This window comes from Nyctereutes procyonoides, unplaced genomic scaffold, assembly GCF_905146905.1.
Source record: "Nyctereutes procyonoides isolate TBG_1078 unplaced genomic scaffold, NYPRO_anot_genome, whole genome shotgun sequence".
In the NCBI taxonomy this organism is placed as follows: Eukaryota; Metazoa; Chordata; class Mammalia; order Carnivora; family Canidae; genus Nyctereutes; species Nyctereutes procyonoides.
The window spans coordinates 7,669,052-7,695,085 of NW_026575137.1; the positions used below are offsets into that span (position 1 = coordinate 7,669,052).

General features: G+C 40.5%; 1 protein-coding gene across 1 annotated transcript in view; it reads left to right on the top strand.

Annotated features, from left to right (window-relative positions):
- Positions 1–2,943: 2,943 nt before the first annotated feature.
- Positions 2,944–26,034, top strand: part of SLC26A7 (solute carrier family 26 member 7) — a 119,044-nt gene continuing 95,953 nt past the window's right edge. The window contains exons 1-2 of the mRNA XM_055303297.1: positions 2,944–3,000; positions 3,145–3,464. Of these exons, the coding sequence (XP_055159272.1) occupies positions 3,272–3,464 (193 nt within the window). The 5' untranslated portion in view covers positions 2,944–3,000; positions 3,145–3,271. The remainder of the gene's footprint in view (positions 3,001–3,144; positions 3,465–26,034) is intronic.

Sequence of the window (26,034 nt, forward strand, 5' to 3'; positions counted from 1 at the left end):
CTCTGGGCAACCATTAGGTTTCTTATGTGACCTAATATCAATTTATCCCATTCTGCTTTGAGTTAGTTCTACATTTTCTATTTCCTTCATTAAATGCCACCTCCCAGAAAATGGAGACAATGTGCCTACTCCCACCGCCCTACTCCACTTCTATAACACTTCATGCAGAACCTGGCAGATTGTGCTAGTTCAATAAATACTTACTGAATTAATGGAATTAGTGAGAAGCTAGTGATTAGTGGGAAGGGGAGTGAGGAAAGGTCACATGCTGTGCTAATGAGTTTAAGTTTGATATTGGACATCACTGGAAGTTCAAAGGTTAGGATGTGATCAAATGCTATTTTAAGAAAAAGAATTTCTATGTCATTCTACTTAGGAGGTAGGAGATATGTTCATCTTTTTAATGGTTTAAGTGTTTCCTGGATATTTGGGAAGAGATGTCTCATATAGATGATACATAGTACGAACTTTCGATTTTAGTCATTGAAACTTTTGAATAAATATATCTAGTCTTCTTGAATTGTATGGGCTGGATCAAAGTACTCAGAATCTCGTGAATAAATTTCATCATAGGGGTTTTTTGGTATTGTTTTATAAATAGGAGCGATACCATGCTTTAGAATGAGGTTTTGGCATGTCTTAAATATTGTGCAAGCATATCAAATTGGAAAAAAGTCTGGATATTTGAAATTCCAGATTTAGGGATCCCTGGGTGGCGCAGCGGTTTGGCGCCTGCCTTTGGCCCAGGGCGCGATCCTGGAGACCCGGGATCGAATCCCACGTCGGGCTCCCGGTGCATGGAGCCTGCTTCTCCCTCTGCCTGTGTCTCTGCCTCTCTCTCTCTCACTGTGTGACTATCATAAATAAATAAAAATTTAAAAAAAAAAAAAGAAATTCCAGATTTATACTTAAAAAATATTTTTGGAAAGATTTATTGTAATTTTTAAGAATTTTATTATTGAAAGATAACAACTATTTTATCAAACTAATTTCTCCTCCTTCCTGGGCTTAGGAAATTTTAGAACATTTGCTGGCAGTAATGTATTTAGGTACTACTATACAGATTCATCTTCAATTCTAAAAGTCTGCTCATGTGAATTCTTTGTTACTAACATGTAATGCAAAAGTTTTTAAAAAAATAATTTAAATTACACAAATCAAAACTGTTGCTTGGTGATTTCAGTCAAGCTTTTTTTTTTTTTAATTTTGTCAGTTTAGATTCAAATTCATGATCTAGGTATGTTTTGAAAAGCATATCTTTAGTGTTAATTTTGATTATAGCAATAATACATGCATACATATATATTTCTTTATATACTGAATGTAGTAGGACAAAACAAAGCGAAAGATAGCTGTTTGTGAAAGAAAAGCAATGTAGGAGATCTCTGGGTGGCTCAGTGGTTTAGTGCCTGCCTTTGGCCCAGGGCGTGATCCTGGAGTCCCGGGATCGAGTCCCATGTTGGGCTTCCTGCATGGAGCCTGCTTCTCCCTCTGCCTGTGTCTCTGCCTCTCTCTCTCTCTGTCTATCATAAATAAATAAATAAATAAATAAATAAATAAATAAATAAATAAATAAATAAATCTTAAAAAAAAAAAAGAAAAGCAATGTAGCATCACTGTTAAGAGTGGATTTACTTCTCTGGGGGTTTACCTTTCATACCAATGAATAGGCTTAAAGTACTATGACTCAGTCTCTTAAAGGACTCAAAAACTGAGGAAAAGTTTCTAAATTTAACACAATGTAAACAATTGGAAAAATGCAAAGCAAATTCTGTCCTGTACATACAAACGAAGCATACCTGCAGCCCTATAATATTTAAGATGCGTTGGATCCATAAAGAAAGTTATTTTTGCACGGATATAAAACCATGTCATCTTTGGAAAGCTGAGAGAATAGCTCTCCACCTTAATTTAAAAACAATGGGAAAAGGTACAGCAGAGGACCTTGGACACATAGCCAAGGGCTCCAATACTTTGTTATTCTGAAGGCTTTCAGAGACCAGATTTCTACTCTCTGGATAAATAGGTATTAAAGAGCTGCAGCAAACTTATACATGATATTCTTTTTCTTGGCTTCACAATTTTAGTTAATATATTGGCTTTTTGGTTTAATTCCAATGGCACAGCTCATAAATGCAGAGTTTTTCTTCTGGGGCAGGGGGAAACAATCATAAAATAAAAATCCTTGACAGCCTGTCTGTTCTATTATAAACTGTAGCGCCCTGTCTAAGAAAGAGAAATATCCCAAAGGTTGTGTGGAAAGAGGGCAGTGCCAAAAAAAATTTGGGGACTCTTTCAATAATAGTTTGAACCATATATTATCCCTTGAGAAATTCCAGTTACAGTAGCATGAATGTGAGAGTAATGTGGTTTGGAGGAATAGAGAACACTGAATGAACAATTTCAGAGACAGGGAAGAGCTGTTGGCACAAATATTTATTCGCAGCAATGCTTATTTTCTCAGCCCATGAGGTGAAATTTCAGTTTGTTTATGAGAACTGGCTATTCCGTTCTCTGACTGGGCAGTGCCTGTCTGAATGTTTCTGTATGAATGAAAAGCTCATCTCCCAGGGAATAAAAAAGATAAGGATATTTAGCAATACCCTCCTCTTTTTTTCTGAATTTTGTAGAACTGGCAGTCATCTGATATATTGAAAATATATATACTTCCTCAAAAAAGTCAGGCTAGGTTGTCTGAATATATTTTGCACGATAGACCCCTCTGGCAGTGTTGTGTTTTTGCACAGCTTGTGGGGGAGAGACTGGACTAGCTTCCTGGTTTCATTAGCATAACCCAGCCCACTTCCAACACACGCCCAGAACTACCTCATTAGCCATTGGGATTGGAGCCAAAAACATAAGACTACAGTGAATATAAGGGGAATTACTGGCGAAAGAGCTCTAGACCAGCTTAACACTGAACCCATTACTTTTCCAAGATCAGAAAAATATTACACTAACAGGAACCATTTCCCCGTCTTGTTCAGATAAGGAGTCAAGGTTTTAATCTATCCCTTTTATCTAGAATAATTAGCTTCACCATAATAAGAGATAGAGCCTGGCTGCATGTATTTAAGTGCTTCTGTTAATCTCTCTCCTCCTCTCTCTTTCTCTCTCTCTTTTATTGATTTATTTTCTGGATAGCTTTGACATTGAAAACCACAGACGAATTGGAGCCTGGCATTGAAAGGAGGTGTTCTGCAACGATTTTTTTTTTTTTTTTTTTTGCCTTGTCCAAAGAAGTTTACTTCTACCAGAGGTAATCTGAAAAATGACAGGGGCAAAGAGGAAAAAGAAAGGCATGCTGTGGAGCAAGATGCATACCCCCCATTGCGAAGACTTTAAACAGTGGTGTAGAAGGCGCCTACCTATCCTGGAATGGGCACCGCATTACAATCTGAAAGAAAACTTGCTTCCAGACACCATGTCTGGAATAATGTTGGCAGTTCAACAGGTGACGCAAGGTAATGTACTGCATTTGATTTTCCTGTTTTATGCAGAATGGATGTCACTTTGCTTTCTTGGAAGTGTATTATGACCCAAGATCTATAATTTAGCTAGTGAAATGGATAGTTCATTTTTCTGGAGAAATAAGAACAATTGAATATCTGTATACAAAGGCTTTCCTAATTGTCTGGTTTTGTTTTTGCTATTTTTGGAAGCTATTAGGCACTGAACCAGTTTTTGAATGGCATTATTACGTATTTTCAATGTTAAAATTCATACTACGTGAGAGTAAAAGATCAGTAAGGGTGCGAGAATGAGTTTTTATAGCTTGACCTTACTGATATAGTTTCTTACTTTCACGGAATCAAGCTATAAAATATCTCCTGGCGTGCACATATCGTTTGTAAACCTGATTAGCAGCACACAATTACCTGTTGTAGCCTTGAGAGTTGCTATAAGCAAGGAACAGAGCTTTCTGTACATAAAGGAGGCTCCTTGCCAAGATCATTATTTGCAAAGAGAATCCTGTATGTCCTTAGAGCTTATGTTTTACTGTGCATGCTGATTTAATTCTGTATCACATTACGTACTGTATTTATTTCTCAATAAGAAATTTAAACTGGTGAGAAGTCTGAGTTTAACTTTCCCAAAGCAGATTCTAAATGATATCCTGGATTTAGATAGGTGCTTCTCTTGGTGAAAGCTGTAAGTTAACTAATAGGTATGTGTGTGTGTGTGTGTGTGTGTGTGTGTGCATGCGCGTGCGTTTTCCTTAAAGGTGTATTTGTTTTTTGTTTCTAATTCAAGTAATAATTTCCTACCTGTAGCAAGGAAAAGAACTAATTTCTCAATATTGAGAATTTAGAACACTTTCCTTGGCATAGACTCTGTCGATGTATATTTCCTTGTAGTTTCACTACATCCCTGGCTTGAACTATTATTCATACTGTTAAATTATAAGCACTCTTTTAATTGAATTATTCTGTAGCTGGAACAAACTGGTTTGTGTATTTGTGTTTTTAGTATGATGAGGAACATCTGCACTGGTGGCTTTACTTTAAGATCCATAATACTATCATACTTTATGGGATTCTAGTTCCCTGAATAGTCTTACATTACATTTTTAATGACCATTTTGCCAATAGTGAAGCATGGTAATCATTAATAAAATGCAAAGTAAATAACAGGTTAGGGCATTTTCAGCCTTGTTTTTAGTCAATTTTAAATTCAAAATGAAACACTACTATGTACCTTGAATCTTAGTGATTGACATCCAAGGGCTTTTTCACCAGATAGTTTCAGTATATTTTATGAATTTATTTTTGCTTTAATTTAATGTAAAGTGAAAGAAAAAATATATTTTTAAAATAGTTTGTTGTCTCATTTCTGTAAAATATTAACCTAATAGAGAAATTTGGGGATGTGATAAAGATGCCTGTGATACACCCTTAGTAATAGTGTTACGTACAAGTCCTTGGTAGTTAACTGTATGGCTTTCATTTGGATGTAGATTTTGAGGGATTTTGTTTTATGAGTCATATATTTCATTGGTTACAAAGAAACACATTGGCCAGCCCCTGACTGAGGAGAAGCACAAAGCTTACTCAGCCCTGTTTCTTGGAGTTTTGGATCTGGCTGATGATTCTCTTGGAAAGCTACCAGTGATTGGACAAGGCTACACCACTAGAAAGAATTTCAGGGTTTTCGTTGATGTACAAAAGACTAATCCCCTAAAAGTACCTATTCCTTTAAAGACAATTCTCTCAAATTTTCTCAGGCTCACCCACTATGGAGAGAGAAAAAATAAATTACCTTTGTTATAAAGAGCACTGTGCTTGCTACACCCCTCTATTAATTATCTTCCTCTTTCCTAACAAAATCCCATGAGACAGCAGTCTCTTCTCTATTTTCCGTATGAGAAAATGGAGGTTTAGAAAAACAAGTAATTTTCCTGGGACCTCATACCTGATAAGTGGTAGAGTTAGGACTTGATTCCAAAGCCAACACTTTTTAACATTTTATGCTTTATGCACCACACTGCCAAGATAACTAGACTTTTTCATTATACCAACGTTATTAGTAATAGAAGATACTTCTTGGGACAGGTATGAATAGTCTTCCCTTCAAATTATTTTTGCATTTAAGCCTCATCCCTGGAGTTTTTAGACTCAAAAGGTGAGTGATGAGGGAAATGACTACCATAGAATATAGAATAAGAACGGTATTGAGATATCATTAGCTTCTATTTATGTGAATATGCAATCATTATCAGCTCTATTTCTTTAGGAAAATCAGAAGTAAAGGGTATTTTTTTATTTTTGCATCATAACACCATAGAAATAAATACCTGCTTTCATTCTACTGAGCTTTTTTTTTTTAAATTTTATTTATTCATGACAGACACAGAACAGAGAGAACGGCAGAGACACAGGCAGAGGGAGAAGCAGGCTCCACGCAGGGAGCCTAATGTGGGACTTGACCCTGGGAATCCAGGATCATGCCCTGAGCCGAAGGCAGGCGCTAAACCACTGAACCACCCAGGGATCCCCTCTAATGGGCTTTGAAGCAACTTTTCAGTTACTTAGCATAGTTGAATTATATGACATTGTTGAATTCAACATTTTTTACCTATAAATATGGAAAGTTATATGGTTCAACCCAGTAGTTTTTCATTCTTCTCTCTCTAGAAATGCATTTAAAATTAAGAAGAATAATGGAAACTGACCTTTGAATGTATTCTATATGTCAGACATTTTATTTTTTTTATATATAAATTAATTTTTATTGGTGTTCAATTTACCAACATACAGAATAACACCCAGTGCTCATCCCGTCAAGTGTCCCCCTCAGTGCCCCGTCACCCATTCACCCCCACCCCCCGCCCTCCTCCCCCTCCACCACCCCTAGTTCATTTCCCAGAGTTAGAACTCTTTATGTTTTGTCTCCCTTTCTGATATTTCTCACACATTTCTGACATTTTAAATTATGTCTTTTAAGTCCCTTTATTAAAGATTTCCCATTTGTTAAATATGGATCATTGTCAGTTATCGTCATATTTAGCCCATTTATGGCATTTTCTGTATTGACTATATCCCTTCTAAAACTTTCTTCTCTTGGTTTTGAGACATTGCTCTTTCATTTTTCTCCTACTACCTCTCTAGCTTTCTCATGAGTCTCTGCAGATTTTGCCTCCTACCTTATCTGCCCATTAAGCATCAGTGTCCTGGAGACTCAAACCCTGGCCTTCTTCTCTAAGAATGGCTTAGGCCATTAAGTCAGCATAAGAGGTTCTAACTACCATCATCCTGCAGATAGAACTTTCTTCTAAACCCTAGATCCACATATTCAATTGTGGAAACTTCTAAAAGCACTTCAGATGCAACATTTAGTCTTCTAAAACAAACAAACTGAATAGCACCACCATCCTAACCAGAATTATAATAATTAATAATAAGAGTAATTTTCAGGCACCAATGTGAACACTGTTGTAAGAATATTTGACGTTATATTATGCAAAACTGAGTCTCAGAGAGAATAAATCTCTTGCTTAGAGTCACACAGCAAATGAGTGGAAGAGTTAGGATGTGCACTCAAGTAGTCTGGCTCCAGGGACTATGCTCTCATCTTGTACTAGACTGTGTCTTAGGGGGTCCCAAAAGTTATTTCCAACCCTCCCCTGTCTTGTGTTACTTATCCCACTAGCTCACAGTCAGCCACTAGGCTCTTCTATTTCCAGTCCCTGATTATCTTTCCAACCAGGTAGTCTTCCTCATGCCTCCTGCTGCAGCCATAGTTCACTGTCTGAACTACTGCAGTCATCATCTTGTGGACCTTCCTTCTCTACTGTCCCCTCCTGTAGGCCATATTCTATACTGCAGTTAGAATGATTGTAAAAATCTGAACGTATCACTTCTCTGTTCAAAAATCCTCAATCCTCTCTTTCCTTCAGGATAAAACCCCAGTTCTTTAGAATAATTTATTAGATTATTAATAATCTAATACTAAGGTTTTATCAAAGAGATCTCTCCTCTGAGAATCCCTCTCAGTCTCCTGGGAAGAGGTATGTTTTCTCCCTCCCACTCCCTCTGTACTTTTTAGGTATCTCTATGATAGGCCTTAACAGATTGTATTATAATATTTCGATACAACCCTTTCCACACTGGTCTGTAGGCTCTGGAAACAAAGATAATGTTATAATTACCAACTTGTATATTGCCTATTGCACAGAATTTTTTAAAAAATATTTTATTTATTTATTTATTCACGAGAGACACACAGAGAGAGAGAGAGAGAGAGAGGGAGACAGACAGAGAGAGAGAGGGAGAGAGAGAGAGAGAGGCAGAGACACAGGCAGAGGGAGAAGCAGGCTCCATGCAGGAAGCCCAACGTGGAACTTGATCCCGGGTCTCCAGGATCACGCACTGGGCTGAAGGCAGACGCTCAACCACTGAGCCACCCAGGGATCCCTAGAATTTTGTTTTCAATAAATATCTGTTAGAAGGATTTAAAACAATTCAGCTCCTGCAACCTCTGATTGTTCCAGAGTTGCATGTTGTCACTCAGGGAAGGAAAGTAAATTTAAGTTCTTACATTTTCAGAATAAACGCAACGGAGATACTAATAGTAAAAAAATACATTAGAAATATGAGTAGTTAATTTCTTCCAATTCCCCTTACTTTCCTGAGGTTTCAAACTTGCAGCCTCCAGACAAATCTGTTAAAAGGTGTATTTCCTTTGTTCCAAAACAGTGTTGTTTTTTTTTTCTCCAGCCAACATCCACAAATATGAATAGTTCATATTAATCCAGATGCCTGGCTCCTCTTGTAAAAGGGGAATACATGGCTATACGGGGCTCACATTCCCATTAGGCACAAATCTGCTGGACTTCATCGAGGCTCCCCCCCCCCCACTTTAGACACGACATGCACTTTGCATTTTGCTACACTCTTCATCACTCACCTGTGCATCGCCACCCTTCCTGCTAGAATTCCTGTTACCTGCCCAGGACTCTGAATGTCTGAATTTTTTTCCTCTGCCAAACACTTTCTAATATGTTTTATCAAAATGCCTCAAACTCACCCCTCAACAAAACCTTTACAGAGATATTACATTAAGATTGCGTTCTTAATTTAGATCCACAGCACCTTTCCTAATCCATGTACCTGGGTTAATGTATTCCAGTACACTTCATTTCTTTATAATCCTTTGTATTTTCTGTTAATTTTTTTTTAAAAAGTATTCTGGGAAGGTATACATAGGCTTTGCTGACTGCTAAAAGGGAAGATTGCACCTGCCCAAGGTAAATAAGTAAAAGTATGGGTGTCCTCATTTCAAAGGAAGAGAAACCTTAGACCCTCTTTGATCATGTTCAAATATTTCTTAGAAACAATTTGTATTTAAAAAATATTTAATAAATCTGGAAGCTCTTATCACCACCTTCAGGTACAAGCCGCAGTATCCTTTAGCTGACAGTTTGTAGGACCAAACGTTATGGAGAAAATCATTGATTTTAAAACATGTCACAAACATGGTGGGCCCAGCTAAGCAGCATAAGACTTTGGTCTCTAGGGTATTTGGTCCACATTCTAGCCTGAATAAGCACTTGGGGGAAGTAATTTCTTTGTTTCCAACCTGAAAACTCAAGTGCTGAGACAGGGCGGAGACCTAAAATGCATGACTTGCCATGTAAGAAGCTAATCCACTGAGAAGGAATATGAGAATGTTTTGCCTTGCATTCCAAGGGATCACCTAGAAATTGTGTTCCCAAACCATGAAAATTTTATGCTGCCATAGGGTCGCCTGATGTTCAAACCACAGTGTTTTGAGCCACAGACAAAAGATGGATATTCCTTATAATTATTGCAGAATGTGTGGCATTACTGGCAGCAAGACATGTGTGTGGAAGCTGAGCTTCGCTGCACTCCTGAGGGCAGCTTAGTGACATGTGGGACAATAAGTGGGAATTCCTGAAGCATACTGCCTTGGGAAGATGAAAGGATTGTCTGGGAAGTTTCCCCTGCGTGGTCTCAGCCTTGAGAGCTCAGAATCCCAGCATTAGCTACGAATCTCTAACCTAACCCCCCTTAGACTCTTTCTTCCTGCTAGTAACTTTTCTCCAGGAACCAGGGCAGCAAAATATTGCTAAGTGAGTCTAAAGTATACTTGGCTTGACCCTTAAACAAATATGCCCACAAGCTAGTAACTCTTTGCCAGCTTTTCTCCTCCATTTCCCTTTATCCCATGACCCATCTTCACACTGTAACTCCAGGCTTCATTCGACATTTCTGGTTTCCTTTTTCTTTTTCTTAAATATAGAAAGATGATGATCTGTCCATCAAAGGGCCATTTATGTCCTTCTGCACTTAGAGGAATGCCCTTTATGATATTTAGAGTTGTTCACATGGAAGAATCATGACCTTCTTTTTTGGGGTGTCAGATCTTAGCAAGGTTTGCAACAAAATAGATTGCCAGTGAGTATGAGGATAAAGTGTGTGGCCTACATATGAGTAGACTTCTATTTTTGCCAGCGAGGAGCCATCCTTACTTCTGTTAGTGACTATATCCATTTTTATTATATGTGGTTTAGTATATGTGTATATGAGGTTGTAATTTTGGCTCCAGTGATGGAGTCTAGGCTAATTAATGGGCCAAGTCCTCCTCAACCAGATTTTCAATCTTGCAGATCTATTGGAACCACCTTAGGGCTTAAAAGAATACTGATACCTGGGCCCCATTATCAAGCAATTCTCAGACTTCCTGGGAGGGGCTCCCAGACATCGAGGCATTATGTTTTTTCTCCTTTAAGTTGTTCCAGATTCTCTGTTGGGCAACAGTGTTGAGAACTGGATACAGACATAGTGATTCATCTAGGGGAAGGGCTTGTGGCTTAGGTCTTGGTGGTTGGTACAATCCCATACATCAGGCCTGTGATTGGTTCAGGGATGAGATCTGTCACGTAGGCACAAGGCCATGGATTTACTACGTAACAAGTCAGTCATTTTTTTTCTTTAAAATGGTAATGGTAATACAAATGACCTGAGTGATTCAATCAATCTGGATCCCGGGTTATGTGTGGATCTTTCAAGAAGAGATACCTTTGTACTGGGACTGCTGGTAGTGAGGATATTGTGCCTCTGTAGCTTCCCAGGGCCTCCACAGCCTGAAAAGGAAGCCAACCCAGCAAAGAGCACAGAACAGTCCTGATGACAGCTAGCACACCCTCAACATTTTACTTGCATGTGCAAACACATTTTTTAATTGCTTAATTAGGTTTAAGTTAGGCTGCTTCTAATCACCTTAACTACACATTTGAGTGCTGTTACAATTTAAATGTATTACGCAATTTTTTTTCTAATTCTACAGAACCCAGTGAGAGAAGTCCCACTGTACTTTTTAAATATATTTTTGTGAGAAGAGGAGTTTGAGGCTCAGACCACTAGGTGATGTGCCCCAATTCTAGTACAGCTGAAGAGGGCTTCAGATCTGCATCGAGCAGGCTCCATCCCCACCCCTCACTGCCTTCTGTTCCCCAGTTCTGTTCAACTATGACAGATATAACCTGAGTAGGGGGCGGGGGTTGACTGTGGGTGACGAGAATGCACTGGCCTCCCTTCATATCAGGCCCTCAAATGTCCCTTCCTATGATAACATGTCACCTTGCTTGAGGAAATAAAACCCAGAGAGTCTGGTTGAGAGCAAAAGAGGGCTCTGCTACTGGGAAGATTTACCCGTACCAGGGCTCCTGCTCTCCTCCTTGAGAGCTTTTCACTGCCCTCTGTTAGACTTGCTTCAAATGAGAGAGGGAGGGGACATGTGCTTTAACCCTGGACTGAGCATCAAGGAATAATAGCTTTTACCATGTGGCAGAGGGATCACACAGATCAGATGTTTGGATGAGACTTTACTAAAGATGAGGGGGCAATAAAAGTGAAAAACACAGTGCCGTGGGTCTGTAACCAGGCTTACTCATCTTCACTCAGTTTATTCCCCTTCATCTCAGCTCTGTTCTCCTCTGTCACTGCAGATGCCATCCCTAACCCTAACCACCCCTGCCCAGAGCAGCCCTGCAGACGTTTATCCTTTGCTATTCTGAGTCCAAGAGAAGAGGGCCTACCTGGAGCTCTAACTTTTCTGCCACTGGCATTGTCTGCCCACCAGGCAAGACTGCTCCCCTTTGTTGGCCATGACCTCAGCAACATAGGTCCGTCTCAGCTTCATACCATTTCTATAAATAAAAAAAATACAATAGCCTGTTTCTCTAGTCTTTGTTCTTGATCATCTTTTTCTCTGTTTTATTTCTCATGAGCTAATACATTACAGGGGACTTGGGTGGCTCAGTGGTTGAGCAGCTGCCTTTGGCTCAGGGAGTGACCCCGGGGTCCTGGGATCGAGTCCCGAATCGGGCTCCCTGCATGGAGACTGCTTCTCCCTCCGCCTGTGTCTCTGCCTCTGTCTGTGTGTCTCTCATGAATAAATAAATAAGATCTTAAAAAAGAAAAAAAACTAATCCATTTCCGTGGCTGCCATTTTTCTGCTGGTGAATTGTAAAAATATATTTTAGCTCAATTTTTTTTGTACTAGATATAAATATCCAGCTGCCCATTGAACACCATCTTAATGTCTCTTAGGGACATACTTACAACTGGACACATCATGTTCCCTCTCAAAATCAGTTCTTATCCTATATTCTGCATTACTGCAAGTCACCACCATCCACCCAGTTGTCTATGCCAGAAGTCTGGAAATGATCTTTATGGTCTTTTCCCCTTAACAACTGTATTCAATTGAGGAGGTTCTCTAAATTATTCCATCTTAATGTCTTTCATTAGTATACCTGATGCCTGTTGCCCTTGTGACCATTGATATTAATGGTATTAATAGATATTGTACTATTGTACTTAATAGACATTGTGTTATTTGCTGAATGCTTAAAATGTGCCATAAATGGTACTGAACATGCATTGTGTATTATATTAATCAAACTTGAGAATAACCTAAGAGTTTGATACTATTATTATCTATATTTTATAGAGGAAGGAAAGCAAATTAGTTTGCTTTGTAGTGTCAAGTAATAGAATTTCTGTAAAGTAGAGAGAGTGTTTCAATGTTTGTCTTTCTGACTCCTGAGCCCAGGCTCTTATCTTAATTAAAAGCTACCATCGTTCCTTGCATGGCAGTTGGAATGTCTTCTTGTTTATAGTTTTGTCTCTCTATTGTTTATTTCAAACTACAACGAAAAATTTTTGAGTTAGATAGTAGGGATCTTTGTGTTAAATTCCTTCAACTATACCTCTGCCAATGGCTTTTGGACCTTTTTTGGTGTTTCACTCTATAACATCCTTGCTTTACACCATCTCATTGATTTCTCTCTCTCATTTCCCCTACTGTCTTCTCATCCCTTCCCTCATGGCCCCCTGGAACTCCAAAGGCTTCCCTGGAACTGAAACGACAGGTTTGTTTTTATTGATTTGTATCATGTTGGGAGCCAACATTTAAATATCAGAAGACTTCATTTTAAAGCTGAGAGGTTTGTCCTCTTCATTTAAATCTAATAATCTGGGCAGCCCCGGTGGCTCAGCAGTTTAGTGCCACCTTCAGTCCAGGGCCTGATCCTGGAGACCCCGGATCGAGTCCCACGTCAGGCTCCCTGCATGGAGCCTGCTTCTCCCTCTGCCTGTGTCTCTGCCTCTCTCTCTCTCTCTCTCTCTCTCTCTCTCTCTCTCTCTCTCTGTGTGTGTGTCTCTCATGAATAAATAAATAAAATCTTTAAAAAATAATAATTAATCATCTAAAAACAAATGACTCCTAAATGGGAACTGCATTCCTAAATGGGAACTGCAGACTGGAGTTTATTGGTGCCTGTACCCTTTCTGTGGGCATGGACTTTCCAATTTATCATATTCCCCAAAACTTTCTCTTCTTTTACATCGGTACCACTTCATTCTTGTTATTCATCATCGTCTTCAGATCTGGAGCAAGATGTTCTCAGACTCAGCTCAAGGATATCATGATTGTCCAAATTCATGACAGTATTCAAAAGGACAAAATATCTAATATAAAAGCAAGGATGATTTAGTAGGTAGTTATGGCTATAGATAGCCAACTTTTCTCACATTAGACAACACTGGACTTCTGAAGATGTTTTTCAAAGCCCTTCAACATCTAGATCTCACTGTTCCAACCACATCTCTTCTTATTCACCCTTATTCACACTGAACTGCTTAGAGTTCTAAAGGATCATACTCATTTTGCCTCAGGACATTTGTGCACACTACTTCTTCTTAAATGGATAATCTTTCCTTTCAGCCACTTTCTGATTCACTCTATACAGATTATATCTTCATCTGATTATATCTAAGCATGTATCAGGGCTGGGTTTAGCTCAGTGGTTCTTAACCTTGGCTGCATATTAGAGTCTCTTTTGGCACATTAAAAAAAATGCTCAAACTCTAGACCAATTAAATTAGAATTTGGGGGAATTTAGGGCAAGTCATTTAATTTCCTGGGCCTTAGTTAGCTTCCTCAACTAATACTAATTTTAAAAAACGAAGTAAAATGAGCAGCTAGGACTGAGAATTATAGGCTTTCACAAAGCACTTGATACCTCTATTTTGTTCTCCTAGTACTCTCACTTATCTACTTAATTATCTATTGCATTTGTTTTTGATTTATATTTTGATTTCTCTCTAGAGTTGTAAGTTCCTTGAGGGCAGGGGCTATTTATGGTCTGGGTAATCAACCATCCTGGTTTCAGCAATGAAGGGTTTTCCTAGGAAACCTGTTCAACTCCTATCAAAGTATGTGGCACCTAGGAGGTACTCAAATATTTGTTGACAGCAAAAAATCATATTTGAGATGACAGGACAGAATTTTCCTATGTTCACTCTCCTTTTGGTGGCTACTCTCCCCATGGAAACTTTCAGTCCCGCACTGTTTCTGTGTTATCGGCCTGTAGGGCTGTTGATCCTGAAACTTCTTGGTCATGGTAATTTTTTATTTTTACTCTTGGAAGCTCTCACCTATATAACAAACCATGTATTATGGTATGAAAGAATGATGTGATTTGCCTTAATCCCTCCAGCGATTAGAACCAATGATATTTGATTAACAATCTTTGTCTGTGAACCTAGAGAATGTGTGTCTATAGGAATTTTATTTGCATGTAGTTATGGTTCTTGAATATATGTAAATTTACTCTGGGAGACCCACTTGTAATATTGCTTAGCCCTGAACCCACTGATGCTGTGAATCAGACAGCTGATTATACTGTGGTTTGCTAATAACAATTCTAAGACCACCACAAACCAGTTACCAGAGGGAAATAAACTTTCATCATTACCCACACAGTTTGGGTTTGATTTCTTATGTGTAGTTCTTGGAAGTACCTACTGCCACCTAATTATTTTGTTTTCAAGAATACTAATCTGTCTTCCTAGGGTGCTTTATTCATTTCTATTGAAAAACATACTTGAAAGAATACACAGTCTTTTGCTATGTTCTTGGAAAGAGACAGAGAAGTATAAGACAACAATCCAGCCCACAAGGGCCTTATTATTTTTCCTTCCTCAGAAATTTGTACAAAGTATATGAGAATATGATCTTGTTATTCAGCCTTGAAGATCTCAATCTTGTGTGGGTATGTAAGGGTGGGAACATTTTCTTAATGAAAGTTTGTGGAGTATTGGTTTCAGCCACTTTCTGCTGTGAGTAGGTTGTATAACCGAAGCAGCTGCCAAAGAATTCTGTGTTTTTATTTAGGAACCTGAAAAGTAGTACAAGCCCATCCATATAACATGACATGAAATGAATAGTCGGTGGTAAAAACTGGACTAACATAGAGACCCAAGTGGCAGTCTTAAAAAGTTGTCAAGACTTGGTTGGTATAGACATAGGGTATTATATGAAATGGCATTTTAAGAAATCAAGTCCTGCTAATCATTCCTTCTTCAGAGAGGATCTCAAGGGAACTATATACACAGGTAACATTTAGGGAATGGCAACCAGTGTCCCACTTTATCTGCTGCATTAGTGTTTAAAGCTAAGCTGAAAAAAAAAAAAAAAGAAAGTTAAAAAAAAAAAAAAAGCTAAGCTGGATTGTATTAAAAACAACTTAGACCTGAGATCAAAGAGGTGTTCTTTCTTGTAAAGCTAAGGTTTGAATGTGCTTGTGAAAAGACAGCAAGAGAAAGATATATCAGGGCTTACCTTGAGCCAGGCCCTGGTCTTTTTATTTTATTAACAGCATGGATTAAGAAATAGAAAAATGTACATGTGTGGATATACCTGTGCCCATCAAGAAATGTGTCCTTGAATTAAGAGTACACTTATCGCTATGAAATGTTGAGTAGTGTAGGAGGTTGTTGAATCACTATGTTGTACACCTGAAAGTAACACTGTATGTTAAATATACTGGAATTAAAATTAAAAAAAAAAAAAAGAAATGTGTCCTCATCAGAGTGTTCAACTTTGACCTCTCCAATTAGCAGCCCTCCTCTTGGGTGAGGGAGGTACAGGGTGGTGGGGAAAAAAGGTCTGAGAACTTCTGGTCTACCTCTTGAGCTGAGGTTGTAGCTGTAACTGGAGAGAGGGGGATAGAATCAAGACATTTGAGAAGGTCGAATTGAGGTCAGGTTCAGGAAGGTTAACTAAGACATACAAATTCAACCTGGTGGGTATAAAGTTTAGCACCTGGATGCCAACCAACGGGAGCAGGACACAAAAGGTAAACCTGGGGAATAAAGTGGCAGAAGCTAAGGTGAAATACAGGAGCAAATTAGGACCTGAGTCCAAGATTCTGGGGTAATAAGGGTGTGAGTTATGGTCTAAGAAGCCAGCAGCATAGACAGATCTCCGAGTCTTTTCTAATTTTCTACCCAGTATATGAGCAGGCTTCACATTTCAGTGGGTGGACTTGAGCCCATGGGAGGCAGTGAGAACAAGAAGCATTAGCCAGCAGTTAATGTAAAGCAGGAGGAAAGTTCTTGCCCTCTGCTGCTCCCTGATCCAGTGTTTTGTCTAGACGGATTTTATGGAAACTTGGTCCTCAGAAAAAACACTGAAAGATGCCATGGGGCAATTCCTGTTCACATTTACTCAGGTAGAGTGTCAAGGGGAAAGAACGTCAGGACCTGTGAGAAGCCCAGTGTGGTTTGCCTTCCACACCCATGGGTTGGTACTGGCCTCTGCAATGAGCTTCTTCTTCTTCTTCTTCTTCTTCTTCTTCTTCTTCTTCTTCTTCCTTTCTTCTTCTTTTTTAAAGATTTGTTTATTTATTTATGTTAGACAGAGAGAGAGAGGGAGAGAGAGGCAGAGACACAGGAGGAGGGAGAAGCAGGCTCCATGTCAGGAGCCCGACGTGGGATTCGATCCTGGGACTCCAGGATCGTGCCCTGAGCCAAAGGCAGGCGCCAAACCGCTGAGCCACCCAGGGATCCCAATGAGCTGCTTCTTAACCTTATTTCCTGAACTGTTTACAGTTTCTTGGCCACTTGACTTTGCTTATGTCCTCATCCACCTGATAACCAGTACCTTTCTTTGTCTTTGACCCTTTGTTTCTCTCCTCATATCCTGGGCAAATTGAGTATCTAGTAAATCTGGGTAAATGTAACAGTTCATTTTTAGGACCTTTCTGTTTTTATCAGAGCCCCCATGAAAAGGATTCCAGTACTTTGCTTGACACATAATAGCTTACTTATAAATGGAAGTAATTTTTATTATCTTCCTTAACAATAGATCTCACAATCTAATTGGAGACCTAGACAGAAAAGCAAATAATTATAATAATTTTGGTAATAGTACAAATGAAGAATATATTGGGTATGGTAATAGCATTGATAGCATGATCAACTCTTGCTAGAGTGGGGTTGAGGTTTATTCTTGGGGAAAGTTTCAAGAGGAAGTTATACTTTGACTGCATCTTGAAGGCTAAATAATAGTCGCCCAAGTAGTCCATAGATGAAGGACAATACAAACAGGAGAAAAACATATGTGAGGGTAAGAAGAATAAAAATACACAGTTTGTTTAAATACTCATTAGTAACCCAATTTAGTGGGAGTTGTATCTGGAAAGGGTAGCAGGGCCCAGATCATAAAAGGCTTGAATGGACATGGCCAAAGTGTTTGGGCTTTATTTTCCAAGATGATGGAGAGCATTGGTGGATCTAGAGGGATGCCAGGATATGACAAAGATTTGTGTTCCTGAATAATCACTCTGGCAGCAGCTTATATTACATACTTGGCAGGGGCAAGTGAATAGTTAGGAAAGACTAGTTAAGAGAAATTCTATTCGGGAGAGACTATAGCCGTGGAATTCAATGGGAAAATTCATGATTTGTTTGTAGAATAAAAAGAGAAATCAGAAGGGAAGCAGTTTTGGAGAACACTGACATTTAAGTGGCTGAGGAGCTAGCAAAAGGGAATTCTCGAGAAGACGTGGTCCCTGAGCATCACGGCGCTCTGGGAGCCAGTGGGTCAGAGTTCTAAGGAGAGTGTGGTTGACATGGTAAAATGTACGTATGAAACATAGACTTCCCAGGGCATAAAAAATAAACCAAAAATGTGAACTTTGACAAGATCCCTGGAAAATATATTTAATGATACAACTCTTCAGGAACGAGGGCAACTTGTGGAAAAAAATTCTTACTATCCTCAACTCCTCCTTCAATTCTTTCTTTCCAATAAAACGTTCTGTAACTATGGGTTGCATATTTTTCTATCTTCTCTCAGCTTTGACCATATTGATCATTCTATAATCTGCACCTAAAATTGTTTGGTTCAGGCAAGAACCTTAGAGTTTATACATCAGGTTCCTTCATATCTCTAACGAAATTGAAAATGGATTTGGGTGCACAGCAAAATGTTTAAGTACTTACAGAATAACTATCAGAAAGACCTCAATTTTGAATTCCGCCGACATCACTTGGTCAAGTTCTTTAGCTGCTGTAAGTCTTCCTATATGCACAAGGGGAATAATAACACTAGTACATAGAGTTACTTTGGAGATTAAATGAGAGAAAATAAAATGCTCAGCACAGAACTGAGCACAAAAGAAGTGTTTAATAAATAAATGCTGTTATTTCCGTGCTAGTATCACTATCATCTATTTCCCATGAGAATGTAAGCTCCTGAAAGGCTGGAGATTTTTATCTGGGTCGTTAATCGATGTATCTCAAGTGCATGGCACATAGTACATGTTTCATTCGAGGCAGATGCTTTCCTATGTGTAGGTTTTAGCTCTGCTGCTTGAAGGTAAAAGGAAGGTGAGAAGATGGAAAAAATCAGTTTTGCCTGGGGATCCCTGGGTGGCGCAGCGGTTTGGCGCCTGCCTTTGGCCCAGGGCACGATCCTGGAGACCCGGGATCGAATCCCACGTCGGGCTCCCGGTGCATGGAGCCTGCTTCTCCCTCTGCCTGTGTCTCTGCCTCTCTTTCTCTCTCTCTCTCTCTCTCTGTGACTATCATAAATAAATACAAATTAAAAAAAAATCAGTTTTGCCTGAAATCTTCCAAAACAATTAAGTGAGAGAAATTCTAGGCATCTTACAAAATGTTGAGGGTGCCCTCCCAAATTTGCCAGGATGCGTGCCTCACATCTTACTTCTAGCTACTACGGATACCATCTATCTGCTAGACAGATACCACCGAACACCTGCAGCTGCTCTATGCATGAACGTGCACATATTCCGTCTCTTTCCCACTTCTCTTTCCTTCCTTGCCCACCCAGCTAAAAAAAAAACAAAACAAAAAAACAAACAAAAATGGAAACAAATCCAAAAGGGAATGGGAAGAGATGCCAAATAGCCAAATTAGCATTTTAGGCTCCCCGTATCATTCTGTGTGGGTCTCAGTGCCCGGGAGCCAGCGCTGACGTCCACGACCGGGTGAAGGACCATATTAATGACTCTGTATTCCGTGGGTTCGTGATCATTCTCATTTCGCTCGTTGTATGTAAACTTGGGGGTATTGCTGGAGGATGGCGTTGTGCAGACAGGAGGATCATTATTGCTTTGATCCGGTTTGTGTGGCCAAGCTGCCTCAGCCTCCGAGGCTGCCTTAGGGAGAAGGGAGAGCCAGGCTGGATGTGGCTGCATGCGCTGGTCTGCATAGACGAGGGCTCCCCAGTTTGGTTGGGAGTCGGAGATTAGCGACGTGTGCCTTCCCTCTGCACCCACAGTTGCTCATTTTCATGTGGGCCTCACTGTTTGCTCTTAATACACTTAGCCACTTGAAACTGGTGAGCTAATGAACCCTTTCTGGAAGTAGCTGGATTATCTTTAAGTAGTGAATTAACCCTTTCAGAGCATGGTGCCGGCGCATAATCCATTTTTGAAGTGATTTAAACCACCACAGCCTGAAGAGTGATATAATCTCACATGCTAGGGTCTGATGTTTATTTATGTGATTATGTCGCCAAAGCTAAGGGATTACTTCTTTTCCCCTCACACCTTGAGAATTACAGTTTTGAATATAGTAAGGTCAACAGCTCTAGTATTAAAAATATTAGAGGATGGAAGTGACCCGGAGAAAGTCTTTCAAACGGACCCACTTCAAGCCCAGGAACCCAGGGACCACTGTTGCAGTCTCTTTCTCTTCCTAATTAGTGGGTCTCGGAGTCCGAAGGAAGTACCATAAGAAGAAACAAAGAAATGGCATGTGTGGCTTGTACTTGGGTTGACACTTGGACCCTTGCCTCTGGCTCCTGTGATCCTTGATCACCACAGGAAATCAGACCCTTTCTTGGTCATTCCTCCTTCTCCTTTTCTTCCTCCGATACACAGTGTGTGGCATCCTCCCTGGCTTGTGCTTCCAGTGATAGCTCATGGCCAGCCTTTACCAGTGCACCCTTAGGAACCCCTCTTCCTTAGAGAATAAAAATCCACTCTCCCAAACGTTCACAAGATATCCCCTCAACCTGTTTGTCTTTCTTAAAAGCTCTCGCTCTCACTCAAGGGCATCATCCCCCAGAACACTTCTCTCAAGTGGGGGCTGACTAATCGTCCTCCCGTGGCCCCATATTGACCACATTATGGGGATCCCTGGGTGGCTCAGCAGTTGAGCGCCTGCCTTGGGCCCAGGAGGTGATCCTGGGGTCCTGGGATCGAGTCCCACGTCGGGCTCCCTGCATGGAGCCTGCTTCTCCCTCTGCCTGTGTCTCTGCCTCTCCCTCTGTGTGTTTCTCATGAATAAATAAAATCTTAAAAAAAAAAAAAGAACACATCATGCTTGTATTTCCATGCTTCCTATCCATCCTGTTCAATGCTGCATCTCTATTTGCTTGTGCCCCTTCCAAGGTCAGTTGTCTTCACATGGTCATGTACTTTTGTAAAATCCTCAAAGTGAGATATTTTAACAGAAGTTGATTAACTGCCTCTTCCCAACTCTGCTTCCTTTGGCTGGCACCTCTTATGTCCAGTGGCCCTGGAATGGCTGCAGATGCTTTGGGGGAATCTGGCTAAAAGGAAGTTGCCGCCAATGGCTGACACTGACAGAGATCAAATAAAAACAATTGGACAGTGGTATAACAAGGGCATTGTTAAGAAACTAGTTAATAAGTGTCAGCAGTTCTCAAATCATATTTAAGTTTGTGCACAAGAAAACTGAAAATGCCCTGAAATCTTAGAGCTATCAAGAATCTCAAAAGAGGCTTTCTCAACTTGACAGTTTGAGTTATACGTGATATTAGTAATTAGTTACACAGCTAAAATACAAATTTCTAAGCTATCAGTGATAAAAAACCAAAAATACACGATGGTTACTTTAGTCGGATTCCCCAGAAATTGGAGCCCGAGTCAGAGAGATTCTGTGCAACTTTGTGATTAGGGAATGCAAGGGCAGAGGGCAGGAGGGAGGGATTGTGAGGGAGAGAGAGCCAGAGGATCCCCCAAATGGGGCTGCCTACCTCCAAGGGTGTCCCATGGCTCTGTCACGGGGGCTGTGCCCCCAGCAAGGTCTCAGCTGCACCTCCAGACGATCTTTCAGTTGGGAGAAATGAGGAAACGTGTGTCCACTAGTTTACTCTGTCATCGGCCAAAGGTTCACCCCTTGGGTGCTCCTCTGAGCTGACATGCGGGCGTCTGGGCAGTAACAGAATCGCTGAGCAGGTGTCAACAGAGAAGCACCAGGCTGAGAAAAAGAGAAGCTGTCAAATGGCACTGCGTGAAGTCAGACAGCCCCTGCAGAGCTACGAGAGACCGGCGAGGCCAAGAACGCCTGAAATGATGTATTAGAAATGTCTGATGTGCAAGAAGAAAGCCAAATTTATCTTTCCATTCTCTCTATACAAAAAATTACAAAAATCATTGTCAGATGAAGAAGTGTTCAGACAATAGCCAGCCTAAAATTATAAGGGGAAAAAGGAGTATAGAGCTGTATCAGGCAGTTTGTGATAAAAAATAATATATCATTTTTTATGGATATTCGATCATGGGGTTTGTCAGCTTTTTAGAATTTATAATTTAGCGTGATTTCTCAGTGTAAATAAATATTCACCTTTGTAGCTAATTTTATGCTGTAACTTTATCTTTTTTACTGGCCCCCAGGAGTGCTTTTGTTCTTTTTGTCACGTATGCTGTTTCTATGGAATTGCCACAGATGTTGGCCTTGGCTTCTCAACGCTCTTTTCTCCTAATTCTCTTCTTATGCATCTGGCAGTTCCTTTACTCCCTCAGTTTGGGTGTTGGCTGCTTCAGCTTTCTTACGCTAGGCTCTTCGGGCCTAGCCCAGGATGTTAGCTATCTTATACGGACTTCCTGTCACGTCCCCTCACATCCAGTCACCTTTGGCCCTGTGACATGTTCTGGCAAGAAAGTGCGCTGTGATAAGGCCATGGGCCCGGGAACTGATTTTTTTTTTTTTTTTTTGGACTGTGTGTAATGCCTCCTTAGATGGAATTGTACTTCCTTTCTCTACTCTACCTGGATATTGGTGGTAGCCCCCTACCTCTTCCTCTTTCCACCAATTGTATGTGTCTTCCACGTAACTGCCAGAGTGATCACTTAAAAATCACCACCTTGAAAAAAAAAATCACCACCTTGCTTCCATTAAGAAAAAAAAAAAAAAACCTGATGACTTCTCCAACATTCAGGATAATGTTAAGGTTGCTTTCCAAAGTCTCTATCAAAAATGTGTAAGTTGTATAGGTTTATAAACTTAATGTACAAGGGAAAAAAGTTTCAAGGGTGTGTAAAAAGATGTATAGCCTCTTCCTTGGATTTTTACACAGTGTGTTACATAGAAAATATACGCCTACAACTTGTTTGTCATGTCTAACGATATATAATGGACATGTCTCCAGATAAATGGATATGGGTCTAACTCATTCTTTTTAATAGCTGGATAATATTCCATTGTTCTGTTATACCAAAATTCATCTAATGGTCTCCATATTGACGACAACTCAGGTCATTTCCATATTTAATTACTACACGAGGTATTTTAATACACAGTGTCAGCTATACATTCTTAAGTAATTATTATTCATTTAATAATGAGTTCCAATAAAGATGTAATGGAATTTCATAAAACATACATACATCCCATGTCCTTCTCTAAACCAGATGCTTTGGTGAAGGGAATGCAAATCCCCAATTGGCCAGGCTGAGCCATGAGCTTGGGGCAGAGGTCAACTGCCCTTTCTCAGCCCTTGCTCTTTGGGTGGGAGGAGGGACTTCCTGAAGGAAATTGGTGTCCTGCTACCAAAAGAAGGGAGACTGGAGATGGGTGGCTGAAAACAGCAAATGTTTTATCACAGAAACTAATGACCTGTTCAGCCAGAGGGCAGGTGGTGACATTATTCCCATGTTGCAGACAGGGATTCCATCCTGCAGGAGTAGAGGAGGGACAGAGATACTGAGGCTTTGGGGGGGCTCCATACGTACCTCCTTGGCAGTGAAATCTGACTCAGGAAGAATTCAATTCAAACTGTGGTGGTGTCTTTGGTCAGCGTGGGGTAGCTGTCCATGTAGTTTGCCCTACAAATGAAGGTTCTATCTAAAATTGAGAAGTCAATATTCTCAGCAGTACGTAGGTGTCAGTGGTAACTAGTCAACTTAGATTTGTAAGGACCCAGAGGTTTCCCCTTTTAGAATCCATGGATGGAGCGAAGGCACAACTAGGCTTTGCTTCTCTTGAGGACCTAAATGTTGGTGGTCTGTGTGACGTGCAAATTCTCTCTGTTCGGCCCAGAAACATCCCACACTGCGTTTGAGTCCTGATTTGGTGTGTGTGTGTGTGTGTGTGTGTGTGTGTGTGTGTGTGTGTATGGCCACATACTTTAAGTTAGTTTTCCTTATTCGATTTATAAATGTACCAATTTTGCTTCTACCCCTGGGACAAATGACTTCATTTTGAAGAGGAACTAAAATGTGTAGCTGATAGGCCATTTGTAGGGATTCAATTTTCTTATCTTCCCAGTGTCCCAATGTCTTGATTCCGGATGTTTCTACCACCTTCTCTGAATCAGAAAATACGAGATTATCTTAAAAATAGAGAAAGAGAGGGGTGCCTGGGTGGCTCGGTCGGTTAAGTGTCTGCCTTCCTCTCAGGTAATGATCTCGGGGTCCTGGGATCGAGGCCCACGTTGAGCCTGTGTGGGCTCCCTGCTCGGCGGGGAGTCTGCTTCTTCCTCTCCCTCCACCCCTCCCCTGGGCTCGTGCTCTCCCTGTCGTTCTCTCAAATAAATAAGATCTTTAAGTAAATACAATCTCTAAAAAAATAGAGAAGGAGGAAAGGAGAGGTGGGGAGGAGAGAGATGGGGGTTAAGAGAGACAGTGAGGGAGGGAAGGGAGGAGAACAGAACCACATGACACCTCATTTCATTAGGTAGCAATTTCTCCTTTTTAGCTGTTAACCTGAAAAAGTACCTCAGGATCACCTTGGCCTCCATTTCCTTTGTCCGTACAAGCTGTCCTTGCATTTTCATTAAAAAGGCTAGACATAAGAACCTCAAATCGGTGATTAAGGAATGCAGCAGAGGATTGGAGCTTTTTGCTTCTTTTCTTTGAGTCTTATCGTTAGTGCTTTCTCTAAATTCTGAACACTTTCTCTTACACTCATGGGATTATGGTGCTTAGTCCTTACTCTTTGGAATGAGAACATTTAAGAGCTTCTATCTTTAGCGATTCTGGGCTAAGTTCTGAAAAGCACACAAAAATATTTCTAATGCTCAGTATTCATGACATCACTCTGCTACCTCCTATCCCAACCCCCCCAGACGTTCATAAGAAATAATTAAGCTTTTGTTGTTGGCTTTTACTCCTAGGAACTATCCTTACTGGGGGAAAGGGGGTGCCATTTGGATAATGCTATAATTTATTAAGTGGTATGACTTATTAGGATAAGGATCTCGGCTTTGGTTTTAAAATAAATATCTCAGACCCTAGAGTTCCTCTTTTATCATCTCCGGATTCAGCAAGTCATCTCTGGGCCTGACATTTAGAATTGAAAAGTAATGTTTGCTTTCTGCTTGGCAACTTAAAACAAATTGAATACGGTGCTTTAGCAGGGTTCTGAGAGGGACTAAACTAAAAGCTTCCCCTTTTTTTTTCTTTGCAGAAGACTAGCTAAAGGTATCCATGCTTTTCTGAGGGACAGGACAGTTCCTCAGTCACAGGTCACAAATAAGGTGGGGTTGAGGGCAGCCCGGGTGGCTCAGCAGTTTAGCACCGCCTTCAGCCTGGGGCCTGATCCTAGAGACCTGAGATAGTCCCATGTCAGGCTCCCTGCATGGATCCTGCTTCTCCCTCTGCCTGTGTCTCTGCCTCTCTCTCTCTCTCCCTGTGTCTCTCATGAATGAATAAATAAATAAAAATCTTAAAAAAAAAAAAAAGTAAGGTGAGGTTGATCACCCAGCAGGGAGCACCTTTCTCTAATTTGCACAAAGTGCTGAGTAAAAAGGCACCAGCTTCAGTTAGATCCAGGCTGGGTGCAGGGGCCAGGAGCTGCTAGGGTCTCTGCATGAGCCCGTCAGCCTGGGTTCAGTCTTCTTGATACTTGTGCAAATATTTTCTTTCCTGTGTACTAGAAGTTGGAGAGATTAATGAGACAATTCAGTGATATTAGTTCTCATAGAAACTCGATTCACAGAGTTAAAAGACGTTGACCACAGTTCTAAGGGGAGTAAAACCTGTGCTGCTGAGTCCTAGCTGCCTGACCTCAGAATGAACAGGTGAGGTCACTAAGCCAACCACACATAGAGTCTCCAACAGAGTGTCTCCCCGTGTGTAACCCCTGCACCCACCCCCAGCTTCCAACACATTTCTTAATTTCTAGACATGATCTTTTTGCAGTTCCAGGTTTCTCTGATTTTTCTGAATAATCTCTGTCTTGTATTATCCAGATAACACGGCTGACATGGAAATAGAAATCTGTATTTTAAAGTATTAAGCATCATTTTCTCTGTGCTACACAGTTCTCTTCCTCCCCAGGTGCTGTGTGGCTTTCTAGCCATTTCAGCCAAGAGCTTCCGGGAGGAGCAGAGGCAGAGACCTACCTGCTTTCGTGCTCCTCGCTCAGGGGTCAGGCCCAGTGTTTAGGGCAGCCTTGCGCACTGCAGCCTGTCTGGGTGGGAGGGCCAAGGCGAATGGTGGGAAAT